The 17,045-nt window shown below is 36.2% G+C and overlaps 1 protein-coding gene across 1 annotated transcript; it reads left to right on the top strand.

Moving 5' to 3' along the window:
- The first annotated feature begins 4,529 nt into the window (after positions 1-4,529).
- Positions 4,530-12,951, top strand: LOC144355215 (coagulation factor XIII B chain-like). The gene is made up of 5 exons (XM_078010610.2): positions 4,530-4,596; positions 10,619-10,804; positions 10,932-11,102; positions 12,072-12,251; positions 12,752-12,951. Exons 1-5 carry the CDS (start codon positions 4,530-4,532, stop codon positions 12,949-12,951), a joined length of 804 nt encoding a protein of 267 aa, XP_077866736.2.
- Positions 12,952-17,045: the final 4,094 nt, after the last annotated feature.

The following is a 17,045-nucleotide window of genomic DNA, read 5'->3' as shown; positions in this document are numbered from 1 at the left end:
GACCCTACCATATCGTTAAAGCAAAGACACTAACAGAGACAGGCGATTGCGGCAAACATCAATGGGAATCGAATTTATGTTCGTTGTGGCGCAGGTTGACGAGACAAATCGCTGTGTCGTCACATTTCACTTGCTATCGGTGTTGAGGGGACGCCGACCTGTAGCGTCAATGGGTCACGTTCCTATCCTTTGGGAGGAACTACGTCGAGGAATGTTGCAAAGTCGCGCACCACTCTACTATAGGCTTTGCGCAAGCTGCTGTAGAACGCCGGCGAAAACGGCTAAAGTATAGGAAACTGCACAAACTTTGTTCAGTAGAGTTTCAACAACTATGCCAAGGTAGAGTTTTTTTTCAAGAGTTCAGGTCTTTTTTTTCATCGTGGTGGTTGCCAGGTGGTGAAAATGCCCGGATGTCCGCCCTGAGGATTACGTCCGCAAGTGTATGCAGCCCGAAGTATCAAATATATTTACAACAAACTGGTTTAGGCAGGAATGTTTTATGTTTGAAAATTTATGAAAAAGGTTTACTCTGATTGAGTCACACATCCGGTTTATAAACGGTTTTCGAGGCATCAGAGTTTATCAAATTCACTCCAAGTTTACTATGTCAATAATGTGTTGCGTAGACATGGTTTGTTTAGAAAATCGTCCATCGAAAAACGTTATTAATATTTTCATGTAAAATACATGTACGTGTTTGATGCATATATCGTAGAATATACGAACGTAATCATGCACGCCGAACTTTCGTTATCATATTCGAATCTCAAAAGATGTTACATATCAAAAAGAAAAAGCCGCACCTGCTACAAGTTCACAGTTGCAATGGAACACTCGTATGCTACGTATGCTAGAATATAGACACTAAAGTTAATATATAACTGACATAATAATAAATAGATTCTCTAAGGATCATTTTTTTTAAATTTTTAATCAGTTTCTGGTAAAATAAGCTTGGGGTATAGTGACCTAGCTCGATATTGTATGCTGACTCATCTACCAAGTTACGGCTATCGCAAAGTAGTCGAATAATTAGTTTACTGCGTTAACTACCGTACTGAGCAAGTACTTTGGGTTACTGGTACTTAATAGTAACTTAAAACTCATAGCATTATTTTGTTATTTTTTTTTTGTGTTTGAAATATTCTTTTTTTAAAATCAGATCCTAATTATCTTCAATTATATAGTCTGTCGAAAGGCATCACACATCATATTTTGATTTAATTCATGTTTTCAACAATGTGGACAATTACTGGAATCAAGATTACGGTTAATTACACGGAATACTAATGTTTCAATCGATAACTAGTCATACGTCAAGTTGAGTAACTGAAACGAAGCCGCTAACTGAAAAACCCTTATATAAAGAATATTAAAATATATTTTAGACGTAAAATTAAATACACCGATGATATGGAGTTTACAAAATACCGGAAGTATTATTACACTTCGCAATTTTACGTACACGGAAGAATTCTTTCATTTAATTACTAGTACTTACACTTGCTCTTGACGTATTGGGTTTTAATAAAGCTAGAACTGCAATGTGCTTATTACAAGTAATGTAGCGTTTGTATAATCGTATCAGGTACTGAACACCTGAAATGTGATCGACCCGTACATTACGTGAGTACGTCACGGTCACATTGTTTTTGTTGCAAGTTTTTCATATTTAATGTTTTACGTAAAAAGAAGATTTTTTTTCAAGAAATCGTATGCAAAATAATCTAAAAAGTTGTCATTTTTGAACATTTTCCATGAGATTATTCTATGTATAACTTATACAAACTTTTCAACATTTTTTATAGAAAAATGATATGATGGAATGTTTCTGCCATACGAACTAATTGTAGACACGGTAAAGGCATTGTTGTTCAATTTTGGACGCCGTTTTATGGAAAACATAATTTGGCGAACATATATTATTTTTCAGAAATTTTAACATTGGATTTTTAATGGTAGCCGGCGAACTACCATTAATGATAGATTAACATTTTGTTGACACTATTTACAAAATTATTTTTAATTTGACACTTCTGCCATGAGTAATGATTTCCTAAAAAGTAAAAGCATCAGAAGATAAACGACATTAGTTGCCATGGGAATGGTAGGTTATATGAAAGTGTAATAATGTAAACTAAAAAGTGAGAAAACAATATATTTCAATTGCCGTAGGTGTCTAGAACAACACATTGAAGGTTTACATTTGAAAGCTGTCTCTGTGTGGAATTCGACCTGACTAATAACAATGGGGCTATATAGCGTCACGTTTACGTGAGTCAGTCGTGAGCTCATCTCCCGTGAGTCACCGAGTGTGTGCTCAAAAACATCATTCTTGTGAAACGTTTTAACCCTTGCAACGCTGTAACGTTTACCGCCAAAATGTAAAATATTTTGCACATTTTATGTAATTTAAAAAAAAATAATTTCCATGCTAATATTGAACTAAATAGGCATTTTTTTCTGATTGGTTACAATTTATGAGAAATATGAACAAAAATGATACTTCTGTGGATAACTTTCAAATATTGTTTTAAATAATTTTATTTGGTATAATATACTAGTAGTTTCTCTCTTGGTATAACACAAATATTTTTCCTCAATGCCTCATTAGGTGAACATGAATCCCGGTCCCACACAGGAATAGAAATTTGTGAACGATTTTTGCAACAGTGTATATATTTGTATCTTCTACATTTTAGCGTCACCCAGTTAACAGCGTTAAAAATAACACTGTGCGTTATACGAGAATCGTAATACTATAAGTAAGATTGTCAACGTATGAAAGATAGTTTGGTTTAATTTACGCTGGTCGTCTGTCCGTCTCCTTGATTGCCGTACTTAACGATATTATATTGGCTTGACCCGAATAATATACAGGGACATCCTCGGGGCACTATAAACAAAGAAGTGACCGAGTGTGACTTGCTGGCTCGAGGGACATCGGTTTCTTTGTTGTCGACAAATTGAAAATTCAAAAGGTAAACAATATAATATTACTGTTAAATCAATATTTCATTTATATATCCCAATGTTTTAGATGTATGTAAGCTAAATAAAAACGACTTATGTGAATGGAATGAGCGGGAGCAGAGTGTATTATGGGAAATTAATCTTGCATACGAAGGCGAATAGTTTTTTTTAAAAGAAAACTTCAATCGAGTTCATACTGCCCCCTAGTGTTCATACTTTTATTTCGAGGGTTTGAGGGAATTGGCATAGGTCCGCTGGTGATTGGTGACTCGTGAAAATGGTGGGATCAACCCAATTGATCAGCAGATCAGCTAGAAACTAGCTGGCCATGTTGTTGCTGTTCGAAAAAAACAGTGACTTCAATGGATAAAATAGTTGTTTATTTCAAATAACGCAACTTCGTGTATGTGTTGTGTTTGTGTTGATCGAATCCCGGCGAGTTTACACACGATCGTACAATAGTACAAACTATCTGACACTCAAAGCTACACTACTACGGAAAGTTTGTAATAATGTTTTGAGGAAGTTGTTCGTAAAATGCATGACAATGGCCATTGATTTATCAAATCATCGACCTATGGTACCATTAAATGGTATTCTGATGTGTGTTATAGGGATGTTTTTTGAGAAACTTATTATTTTTCCCCCCAAAAAAATCGCTGCTTTTAAAACAATTCTAAAGAACATAGTGATTTTTAAAATAATTCAGGACAACAAAAAATACCCCATCGTCATTGGTATCTGATTTAACATACTATTGTGCTAGAGACCCTATGGTAAAAGCGTTATAATACTGCCAAAATGACAACCATCATTTTCTCGAAAATTAGCCTGGTGACACCCCCCTCCCCGATTAATTATTACCTTGGAGAACAATTGCAAAATAATTTATTTTTTTGGAAGAATAAAATTACAAATAAATAAATAAAGTCAATGAAACACGTTATAGTTCAACGGACAACATTTTTCCGGATGGAGTGAAATTGGGTGCACTCACATTCAACGCAACACGAAGACATCATTACTCAACATCACACTTTTAACCCCTTTATTTACTTCCATTGACTTAGTTTGTAATTGCATGTTAATAAAAGTTAGCTTACTGCTCATAACACCCTAGCGATCTCATCACAGCGTTCAATGGCGTAATTAAATTTAATTTGGCATCAGTTTCTACCTTGATCGTGACCACATTTACACTGCCCCAAACGCCGTGTACGTAAACTAATGGCCCCATAAACGAGTCACAGCTGGTTGTTATTGATAATAATTGGTGTGTAACCATGACAGGACAACATGTTTTCTTTTTTATTCCATGAGAATAAAAATACCCTATTTTTAAACAGTGGCGTTTGTAGAATATTGGGCACGATTGTTTCGGTAATATTACGTAATTTGCTGAGTTCCAGCATAAAGAGTTTGTACAGAGTACGCTGCCCCCAAGGGTCAATTGTCATTCTCTTGGTCCAGTAACGACATTAGTTACAGGTACGCGTTTTTTCCAGGCAGACAATGTCCAGTTTATCGGCTTAAATCTCGCTATCCGTATTCGCAGTATGAGTTCAATAGTTATCTGGATACGTGTCGCTGTGCTGCTGTTAGCATGCAAGTCGGTGTCCTCAGGTAAGCCAGTGAAATTGATCTTTCCTATAATTAGAAATAAAAATTGTATGCTGTACGCCGAAATAGTTCGATTCAAAATGAACTTTGTGGTACATGTCACCTGAATATTAGCCATAATGCAACTATTGATGCAATCTACAACGGGACGCATTTTTATTGGAAATATCTCGGGCAGTAGCGAAGAGCACCCGTTATGAAATTGTTATCATAATGTGTGTATATCCGAGTGGTATGTAGTGGTACTGGGTCTGACAGGGTGTGCATAGCTTGGACACTTGAACATTGCGCTGGTCGTTTGAATGGATGGCCCTGTTTGGAGGTCAAATTGGGCTTACGTTGCGTTGTTAGAACAAATTGTTGTAAAACCAGAGCGTGGTTAACGTTAGTTTGGAGTTTGTGGATGCTAAAAGTTAGGGAAATTTGACGGGATAGTCAAATTGGCTAGGTATACATAGTATTCTGAGTCGGTCGACTCCGTATCTACGTCATACAAATAGATAATTTGGATGAATATTTATCTACACTTTTGTTTCGGTGGGCAATAAAAAGGGCGTATGTAACTTCTGAAAAAGTATATTGTTTTATTTTAATGTTAGTTCAAACAATTAGTTACACACTGCGCTTAAACGCATGATTGACATATAGTCTTAGTTATATTAGTCTCGACTCCCTTAAGACACCCATTGTGAGTCGACATTGTGTTCGGCGGTGCGTGCAGAGATATACATATACTGAAGTGTTACGTCACAGTTGACTACATCACAATACACATCACATATTTTCTACATCCGTGTTGTGCATACAATATCGTTCACTGTCGCGCAATTCAGACCCATTTTTAACTGAGACTGAAAAGTTGTACATGTCTGACTCAAATGTAATAGTCGGCACTGTACTTCTCAGGCTCCTTCAATGATCAGCTCGCTGATGAAGAAAACTGATGACCGATATGTGCAAGACAGCTTTTTTTAGAACACTGCCCGTGAGGGTTATTTTTATTCCGAAAGTCACGGAAAAGTCGTATAATTAAATTATTTTGGGTGCGACGTTTTCTGTCACGAGTCAATACAGTCAGGATGGGGGGGGGGTTCTTTGTTGAAGATTGAAAGAAAGACCTCAAGAGTACTCTTTGGCGATATATCAGGAGTCATTTGACACTAGGAAGTTACATTTCTAGCTGTACATCCCCAACGTTCTATGCTTTAGGTCACGTACCGAGGTCATGACGCTATTGAAGGGCGTTCACATATATCGAAGTGTGTCTCATTTCTTCGGGTATTGTCGATTAAATTCGAGAATTTGTCGTGGGCAAACATCACTCTAGGTAGGCGGGTTACTTGATTTTAGTGATTATCGCTACATATGGAATGATGTTTCTGTTTCCATTCAATGGAGTATTCAATGAGCATTTTGCTGTAATTTTCAAGTTGATTGTCGGCGATGTATGGCTTGTCCAAAATTGTAACGCCCTCTAGCGACGAAACATGGTGTAGATGGGTAACAGAAATCGTCATTCAAAAATGTATAGTCTTACGTCATTTAACACAGGTTTTACTAGATAACCTTAATAGTTGATTCTGATTCTGTATCTCGGTGTCGTCATATATTAATATAATTGTTAACAATTATTAACTGTAACTGAGCAGCCGAGACGAATAACTGTTATATCGGGAAGATATATCGTCATATATCGGCACATGAGATATATCGTCATATATCAGCACATAATATATTTCGTCATATATCGACACATAAGATATATCGTTATATATCGGCACATAAGGAATATCGTCATATATCAACACATAAGATATATCGTCATATATCGGCACATAAGATATATCGTCATATATCGACACATAAGATATATCGTCATATATCGGCACATAAGAAATATCGTCATATATCGACACATAAGATATATCGTCATATATCGGCACATAAGATATATCGTCATATATCGACACATAAGATATATCGTCATATATCGACACATAAGATATATCGTCATATCGTCGGGAAACTTGCAATTGATAATTGTTTTGTCAAAATTGTGTAGTGATATGAATAACCGTAGTCTCAGCGGCAAGCACTCCAGCGCGGCGTTCAAGTACCTGACCTGAATATTTTGAATGTTAATTGGCCGACCGCCGACCCCGCTGCCGACATGATGTGTGTTGTAAAACCAGCGATTGGAAGAATTGTGATCTTGTGAGCTGCTTGTACCATTCAAGTCGCAGTAATCGAGTTCACTAAACCTGTCCGTACTCATTTTACTCCAAATTTGGCAGTCAGCACAACGTGTTTGCGGGGTTTGACGTGCATACGTCATTGCATTGGAATGTCGGCTTTGTTGGGGTCCCCTCGCGTGACTATTAAGTAGTCTGAGTTTGCGTGAATTTCGGCAAAATACTACTAATAGATGTTAGAACACATCCCCGATGTGTTAGAACAATCCGCGATTAGTCAACGGTTCGAACACTTTGCTGAAGGCGATTCTGTGAAGTCTAGAGATGCGAGGACAAGAAACGCTGTGAAGTCTTTACTAGATGCAGTGATATAAATCTACAAATGACAACATGCTAGTGTCGGGAATGTGATTTCGAGTTGATTTAAGATCCGTCACTATCCGCACAACCAGACCCCACTGAGGGTACAAGTACGCCTGTTTACAGGTGAACACAAGTAGGCGTGTCAGCTGTTTTCTCGTGAATGTGTTAACAGATAAAATTGCGTTTCCGATGATAAATATAGTGTTTAGGTGTTTAGATCACATCAATTGAAAACAAAGAACGGTTGGTACTGCACTTAGAAAGGGAATTATAATCAGCGACGCCAGTTTGGTTGCACGTGTTTCGCAGACAATGATTGTGTCCGTCGTGTAACCATTAGTCGCCCATATGTACACTGGGACTATTAATCACATACGCGTGCCTCGGTTCCCTATATTTTAAAATTGATTTTTGAGTATGTTACAGCATTGATAATGCTCTGAAATTTTAACACTATCTAGCCAAGACTGTCTGGGTAAGAAAAGCAAAAAAAAAATGTCACTCCGAGTGTCCACGAACCTGCATCTATACCTTAACTGCTCGACTATCGAGTTGATGCAAGTATCATGAAAACTATATATATCGTTCTAATATCAACCCCGTAACATGGCGTGTTCGAATTTCATGTAAACAAACAATGCAGTATACGCGCCGTGTATGTCGCTATGATTATGGTATGGTCGAACAGAACGCGGTACGACGACCACCGCCCTTTAACAAACGTTTCATTGACGGCATTCAATCCTACTATGTAAAAACAATCGTTTGCTTTCAACGAGACATTATGACATTGTAACCACGGATGTTTTCAACGCAGTCAATGGTCACGTGGTTCAGGCGATGTGAATAGCGAACAGAACACGATTCAAGATAAACATTAAAAAAGTCACAATAATTACTCTTTTTAATTTATTTTACGCGTTCGTTTTCGCTGAATATAATACAGTCCAAATCACAATGTTTTTAGATGGAATGTTTTGTAATAATCCCGCTGTAAACATTATTGCTAATGATGTGTTTCTGATTTATGTAACATTTCTAGAAATGAAACGTCGTGAGAGATATTTTTGGTGTGTGATCAAAAAATCTATCGGCGTCTCTTTGACCGTTTTCGTCAAATGAACGATCATAACGCGTTCACGTTCACGCTTCTTGTGTTCAACTTGTGCGCCACTACGTTTTAAATTCAATACCTGTCTGGCGTCGGTAGAAATAAATATGTTCATTTCTATCATAGTGGCGAAAAATAAACATGAATTGGAATATCGTAACCGCATTAACAACAATACAATAGCTAGCTAAATAGCATACGGTCATTTGGAAAGAGTTTAACGATAATATAGTAGCCTACTCATGGAGGTTTTGAGAAAGTTGGCATTTTTTGGGTCTTACAGTGACATGAGAAACTTTTCCTAATATTTTCCAAAATTTGTTATTTTTTAGAAAAATTCTATAGAAAATGCTGTTAAAGAAATTATGCATTTTGACCTATTTTTGAAACCCAGATTTTGTTTTAAATCAGGACAACCAACAATACAGATTATATCAACAGCTTACAGTTTGAGATATGGCATAAAATCTGTGCCATAGGAAGTTATATGGTAAAAGCGTTATAATACTAACAACATGGCCACTAAAATACAAGTATCATTAGTCCACGTTCGGACTAAGTCCGAAAACGGGTACTATTAATTTGGGTTCGTTCCGCCCTTCCGTACGTACGGATGTACGTACGTACGGAGCTATATCTCGGAAACCCATTGACGGATTTCATTTAATCTTTACATGAAGACAATACATAATGTCTTACATATGCGCGTCAAGTTACTTTATGATCGGAGCAAAAATGGCCGACTGGCGGCCATTTTGTATGTACAATTTGCTATTTCTGATACCTAAACGTGCCCGCAGCAGTTTCTCGGAGGCGACTGGGCCGATTTGGATCAAAGTTGGTATGATGATCATACATACTGAGTTATAGGTGCACGTCATATTTTTTTTCCGTGATTCAAGTAAATATGGTCGACTGGCGGCCATTTTGTTTTTCATGGTACCCATGCTACTTTCTTTTGAATGCAATGAACGTTTCTCTTTAAATTTTGTAAAAAAATAGAATACCAAGGGATACATTTGTACCAACATTATTTTTGTGATTCGATTCAATATGGCTGACCGACGCCCAAATTTTCTGTAAAAACGTTAAATCGTCATTTTTTTACATGCCCGGAGCTGATTCTCAGAGATGACTAGGCCAATTTAGATCAAAATTGATATGTTGATCATACATATTGGGTTAAAGGCGCACGTCATTTTTTTTCTGTGGTTCAAACTAATATGGCTGACTGGTGGCCATTTTGTTTTGCATGATACCCATGCCTACTTTCCCATAAATGCAAAGAACAGTTCTGTTTAAATTTTGTACAAAGACAGTATACCAATAGATACATCAACGTGAACATTATTTTTGTAATTTGATTCAATATGACTTTCCAATGTTCAATTCTCGTGTAAAAGCACTAAATCATATTTTTTTACAAATCCATTTCCTATTAATGGTTTCAATCTAATCTCAATGACTTCATCAGCATCACATTGATATGTCAGATCACAAAAGTTTGGACGGGGACTGTGTCATTAACAATGACTTGTTTTCTCGAAAATTAGGCTGGTGGCCCCCAACTTTTTAAAGTCAATATTTTTATATTACATATTATATTACATATTATATTACGAGAGTAGACTTTATTGCACCTTAAATAAATACTGGGTACTTTTTTTTTATGAGTGGCCGCTTTTAGTTAACTGTTTTCGAAACCTCTTTTCAACGTGCAAATTAACAGTTAAATGCCATTAACGGATTATTAAAATGACAGCAGTTGTCACACATCATTTATTGAACAACATTTTCGGATTTTATCTCCATGCTAAATTACAATGCCGTGAATAATACAGATATTGCAGTGGCGAACTTTCGGTGCACACTTCAGGGTAATTTTCACATAAATAGCCAGAGAACAGAAAAAAAAGATGAGATTGGCTCGTAGACTGCAACAAATCTAATATATAATAGTCATGGCTGAGCTAGCATAAATATTTTATCATATAATTTAAACTGTGGAGAGTGGAGATGACTGATTTAAAAACAGTGCTACTATTTCTACTATGATGATAAACTTAGGAAATATATTTTTTTTCTGAAATTCTCCAATACAGAGAATGTGTAAAATGTATGGATAAAATATGAAATGTTGATATAATTGGTTATGGATTGCGTGGTTTGTAATTATTATTGAGCTATGGTTTACGGCAATGCCTCGAATATAATGTATTTTCCACTGAACCACGACTAGTACACTACAGTGGGTATGTGCTATACCGGCAATACATTTTTTAAACATATATATTTGATAGTAAAATCTAAAACCGGTGAACATTGAACAAAATAACTATTTATATTTCTACCTTTACAGAGTGTATGTTACCAATTCTGGAACCGTTTGGAGAGTCAATCATAAACCCCATTGGACCATACAGCGAAAATTCCACAGTTTCATTTAGCTGTGAGGGCAATACGACGTTGTTCGGACCTCCCAATATAACATGTGAAAACGACAACTCATGGAATCCCCCTATATCTTATGTACCAGGATGTCAAGGTATTTATGCAGATACGCAAATTTGTAAATTATTTCATCGCTCACGGTGGTCACAAAATTGCTTTTGGCACATTTCATTTTATTTAAGTATGACATTATTTAATGTATGTGTTTTGTTTTCATGTAGCTACATGCGGTGACCCTGGTACCCCTTTGAATGGTAACCATAATGGCAATGGAGCGCCATACATATCATTCACTGTCTTGGAAATTAACTGTTCAACATCATTTTCAAGAGTAGGACCAGGAAGTATCACGTGCAATAACGGTGTGTGGACGGCGTTACCAGTATGTAAAGGTAAGGTTTTGTAAATTGCTGGTTACCGTGTCCAGTGAAAACAAATGGTCTCAGTACGTCATCAAATCCCCAATTACGTACATCCTCGTTCCCAGATATTTATGTTATACAGCTAACTGTTTGCTTTGTAGTTTGGTTTCTGACGTCGACGTAATCGAACATGATACGAATAAGCTCACCATATATCCACATATTGATATTAGTTTTGCATAAATTAGACACTGTGAATAAGTTTGAGTATTTTGAGCATATTTAAATATATTTTTTTCATATTATATAATGAAAGGTACAGCATGATGTTAAAATTATTGTTAAAATAAAAATGTTGTTTTAGCAGCAAACATATCTGTATTCGTTCAATTAAGAACTGAATGAATGAATGAAGTACTAAGTACTTACCATTTAAGAGTAAGAATTTGATTTTGAACTCGAATTTCGTTTTTTATAGCACAAATTCAAAAGACCGATCTTTGACAAGGGGATATTGCGTTAGAATACCATTACTTAATCGAAATTGACCATCATCAAATGTGTATATTAGTAAGCGTGGAATATATCCTCTAAAATACGTTTGCGTTTGTCAAATCTCACGCGATGTTTGTCGCCACTACGACGCTATGACCTTTGTTTGTCCTGTGTTCACGTTCAATTTCACACACAACGCGGAATCTCGCAATCAACGGAAAGTCTAATATAGACTTATGTTTTCACAATTTCATCGAACGAATACTGCAGCGTTTTCAGTCATAGTAACACTAAAGATTAACATTAAATCACATATTACGTGCAATATAAAACAAACTCGATAATCCTCATCATACTCACAGTGCCTTACCAACTTTTTATGCGAGCCGAACAAACCGCAATTAACTAAATTCCACAGTGAATTTAAGTACATATGTACGATATAATTATAAATAAACTGTTTTCATCGCCATTAAAAACACATTTCATTCTCATTTATTTCAGTGGGATGCGCAGATCAAGGAGCGCCTGCTAACAGCACAATATTACCAGCGTCTGTAGACGGTTGGTATTCACATGGAGATTTGATTACCGTGATTTGTGACACAGACTATACTTTGTATGGATCGAGTGAGTTGTCTTGCACTGATGGGTTCTGGAACGGCGAGTTGCCGAAATGCAAAGGTCAGTATGTGAGGTCGGGTGCGTTGCCCCTTGAAAATTCTTTTTTTTTCTTCCTGTTTGCTTTTTCTAGGATGGCATTTTATGTAACGCTACTACAATAACGCTGCACCGTGAGCAAGCGCGCGTCTGCTTCATTTGCATATAAATATAATAGAGCGATAGGTTAGCACTGTGACGTTGGTGGGGGGGGGGGGTATGAATGTGAGTGATGGCGTTGTGTCCAATATGAAAATATGGCTACAGGATATACTGCAATACTCGCAAAAATACATTACCTTACATACCCAACATACGTCACAACTGGGCCGTGGGTTTTTTATCATCAGCGATGGCATGGGCGATGATGGTACAAAGTCGTCTAGTGAGTGATATCAAGGTTGTGTCAGCAAGATTTTCGGATATTATATTTCAAGCTCAATATTGTCATGATATTACAATATTTGACGTCATAATCTACAATGAGTAATCAGTAATTCAATAATATTTGTCATTTTGCACAGCACCGTGTAATGAACCGGAAGTATTAGACAATGTTATTTATAATGGGACAGAGGTCATCCACCAGAGTGCAGTCGTGTACAGCTGTGCGGAGGGATATGAAGGATCGGGTACAGTGACGTGTGACGATGGCACGTGGACACCTACACCAACATGCCAAGGTAAATGTTTTGGTTACATGTTGAAAACGCTGGATGTATAGATATTAGACGGAAATAACCGGTGAGGTCTCACTGAGAGCGAGAAATCGTGAGATTTGTTTTGTCCCTCAAACAGTGTTCCATTCGCGGCCGTTACCATGTCCAGGATTACATAGGTTATTTTATACTCCAAGTTATATTGTCGGAAAACACCGGGGAAAATACCTTAAAAATAAAAATTATGGAATATTCCACCTGTTTGTCTCATGATTATTTATTCCAAAAAGATAGATGAGTCGAAACATTTGATTGCCAACATCTGTCAAAAAAACAGGCCGCTCTCTGATTGGTCTGATTGTTAGAAATTAGGTAGCCAATCAGACACAATTGTGTAACTAGCTTCGCATTGACTCAGATATGGCAATGGGAAAATAATGGCGTCTTATGTGGGCAGTGATGTGTTTATGTTTACTACGATCACAATTCAATGCCCTATGGGAATCATATTAATAAAACCACGATTTATATCTTCTACACATCAGTTTTTTCTCTGATATCATTGATTCAAAACTGTTGTCGAGTGTGTCAGTTAGAGTAGCTCAGATATTCATAAGTGATTCATTAGATTTTTGTGAAGCCATTGCTATGGATTGTCGGTACATCAGCTTGAAGAATGAACACCGTACTGTTTTGGACGATATCAAATGAGTTTACGTTACATTGAGTTACATTAAAGAGCGGTGGTCGTCGCGCAGCGCGTGTTCGAATTTCTTGTAAACAAACAATGTATTTTAAACGCGGTGCGAACGGTGCTATGAGTCCCACATCAAACAGGACGACGACCACCAGCGGCGTGCAAACCGATATAAACTCAACCAAAATAAATGTGAATTTGACCAACAATTGATGATTTAAAAAAAAAAAATGATGATAGTTAATGGCATTTCAATTATGCATTTAGACATTGATGAATGCACACTAACTGGTCAATGCCTACATGGAGGTATTTGCATTAACACCGTTGGATCGTTTACGTGCGATTGTGACGGCACTGGCTATGAAGGAAGCACATGTGAGACAGGTAAGAGATCGTGTTGTATTATTTCATCTGGTGTACACCCATGGTTACGCAATTAATCGTGTACACTTATTGGTTTCACTTAGGTCTATTATTTTTATTGCTATCCACGTAACAAAACAATTGGTATGTACATACATTGTTATATCAGTATTGTTCGTAGTCTTACATAACTATTATTTTTAATTCAGATGCAAACGAGTGTATAAGCAGCCCCTGTCAACATGCTGGAACTTGTCACAACGAAATAAATTCTTATATCTGTGCATGTAGCACTGGGTATAATGGAATCAATTGCGAAATAGGTAATGTGAATTATTACTTATACTTCGCACACATATCAGCACGTTATTATTCACAAAATGCAACACATTAATACAGCCATCCAGTTGGTGGTATTCCGCAAATATGTGATTGCATCAGGTAATATTGCTTTTTGTTTTTTAGTATGCATTGGGGATCGACGACAATCTAATGAAAATAATAGCGTAGTTGTGATTTTTTTTTTAAATGAGTATTTAATCATTTATTTGTAAACGTCATGTCATAACAAACATTAAAAATGTCAATAATTGTACTGGTGAGTGTTAATGTCATCCTAAATATTACTTTAACATTCTACAATTTAGCAACGTAATACATGCATATCCTGCCCTTTGCAAGTTACATTTAATTGCTATTATATCTCTTTACTATTATTTGACTATAATAGATATTGATGAATGCCAACTTGGCACGCATGAATGTGATCATAATTGCATTAATACTAATGGGTCGTATTATTGTGAATGTATGGATGGTTATTTACTGGCAGATGATTACAATTGCACTGGTGAGTGTTAATGCCATCCTAAACAAAGCTTCAACATTCTACAATTTAGCAACGTAATACATGCATATCCTGGCCTTTGCAAGTTACACTTCATTGTTTTTATATCTCTCTATTATTCTTTGTCTATAATAGATATTGATGAATGTCAACTTGGCACGCATGAATGTGATCATAATTGCATTAATACTAATGGGTCGTATTATTGTGAATGTTTGGATGGTTATTTACTGGTAGATGATTACAATTGTACAGGTGAGTGAGTGTTAATGCCATCCTAAACATTGCTTCAACATTCTAGACCTTAGCAACCTAATACATGCCTACCATGCCCTCTGCAAGTTACATTTCATTGCTTTTATATCTCATAACATTGCTTTGTCTATTATAGATAATGATGAATGTCAACTTGGCACACATGAATGTGATCATAATTGCATTAATACAAATGGGTCGTATTATTGTGAATGTATGGATGGTTATTTACTGGTAGATGATTACAATTGCGCTGGTGAGTGTTAATGTCATCCTAAACATTGCTTTAACATTCTAGACCTTAGCAACCTAATACATGCCTACCATGCCCTCTGCAAGTTACATTTCATTGCTTTTATATCTCATAACATTGCTTTGTCTATTATAGATATTGATGAATGCCAACTTGGCACTCATGAATGTGATCATAATTGCACTAATACTAATGGGTCATACTATTGTGAATGTATGGATGGTTATTTACTGGTAGATGATTACAATTGCACTGGTGAGTGTTAATGCCATCCTAAACATTGCTTCAACATTCTAGACCTTAGCAACCTAATACATGCCTACCATGCCCTCTGCAAGTTACATTTCATTGCTTTTATATCTCATAACATTGCTTTGTCTATTATAGATAATGATGAATGTCAACTTGGCACACATGAATGTGATCATAATTGCATTAATACAAATGGGTCGTATTATTGTGAATGTATGAATGGTTATTTACTGGTAGATGATTACAATTGCACTGGTGAGTGATAATGCCATCCTAAACATTGCTTTAACATTCTACACATTAACAACGTAATACATGCATATCATGCACTCTGCTAGTTACATTTCCTTGCTTTTATATCTCATAACATTGCTTTGTCTATTATAGATACTGATGAATGTCAACTTGGCACGCATGAATGTGATCATAATTGCATTAATACAAATGGGTCATACTATTGTGAATGTATGGATGGTTATTTACTGGTAGATGATTACAATTGCACTGGTGAGTGTTAATGTCATCCTAAACATTGCTTCAACATTCTACACCTTAGCAACCTAATACATGCCTACCATGCCCTCTGCAAGTTAAATTTAAATGCTTTTATATCTCATAACCTTGCTTTGTCTATTATAGATAATAATGAATGCCAACTTGGCACACATGAATGTGATCATAATTGCATTAATACAAATGGGTCATACTATTGTGAATGTATGGATGGTTATTTACTGGTAGATGATTACAATTGCACTGGTGAGTGTTAATGCCATCCTAAACATTGCTTTAACATTCTACACCTTGGCAACCTAATACATGCATATCATGCACTCTGCAAGTAACATTTTATTGCTTTCATATCTCATAACATTGCTTTGTCCATTGTAGATATTGATGAATGCCAACTTGGCACGCATGAGTGTGATCATAATTGCACCAATACTAATGGGTCATACTATTGTGAATGTATGGATGGTTATTTACTGGCAGATGATTTCAATTGCACTGGTGAGTGTTAATGCCATCCTAAACAAAGCTTCAACATTCTACAATTTAAAACGTAATACATGCATATCCTGCTCTTTGCAAGTTACACTTCATTGCTTTTATATCTCTTTACTATTCTTTGTCTATAATATATATTGATGAATGCCAACTTGGCACGCATGAATGTGATCATAATTGCATTAATACAAATGGGTCGTATTATTGTGAATGTATGGATGGTTATTTACTGGTAGATGATTACAATTGCACTGGTGAGTGTTAATGTCATCCTAAACACTGCTTTAACATTATACATCTTAGCAACGTAATGCATGCATATCATGCGCTCTGCAAGTTAGATTTCATTGCTTTTCTATCTCATAACATTGCTTTGTCTATTATAGATACTGATGAATGTCAACTGGGCACGCATGAATGTGATCATAATTGCATTAATACAAACGGGTCATACTATTGTGAATGTATGGATGGTTATTTA

Source organism: Saccoglossus kowalevskii, chromosome 14 (genome assembly GCF_978046115.1).
Source record: "Saccoglossus kowalevskii chromosome 14, keSacKowa6.1, whole genome shotgun sequence".
Lineage (NCBI taxonomy): Eukaryota > Metazoa > Hemichordata > Enteropneusta > Harrimaniidae > Saccoglossus > Saccoglossus kowalevskii.
This window is presented reverse-complemented; position numbering and strand designations above follow the sequence as displayed.

What these genes read in the sequence shown, in the direction of transcription:
- LOC144355215 (XM_078010610.2), top strand. Translation starts at nt 4,530, where the DNA reads ATGAGTTCAATAGTTATCTGGATACGTGTCGCTGTGCTGCTGTTAGCA. An exon ending in TTATGTACCAGGATGTCAAG is followed by an intron (nt 10,805 to 10,931) that starts GTATTTATGCAG and finishes GTTTTCATGTAG; the next exon opens with CTACATGCGGTGACCCTGGT. An exon ending in CGAGTTGCCGAAATGCAAAG is followed by an intron (nt 12,252 to 12,751) that starts GTCAGTATGTGA and finishes CATTTTGCACAG; the next exon opens with CACCGTGTAATGAACCGGAA.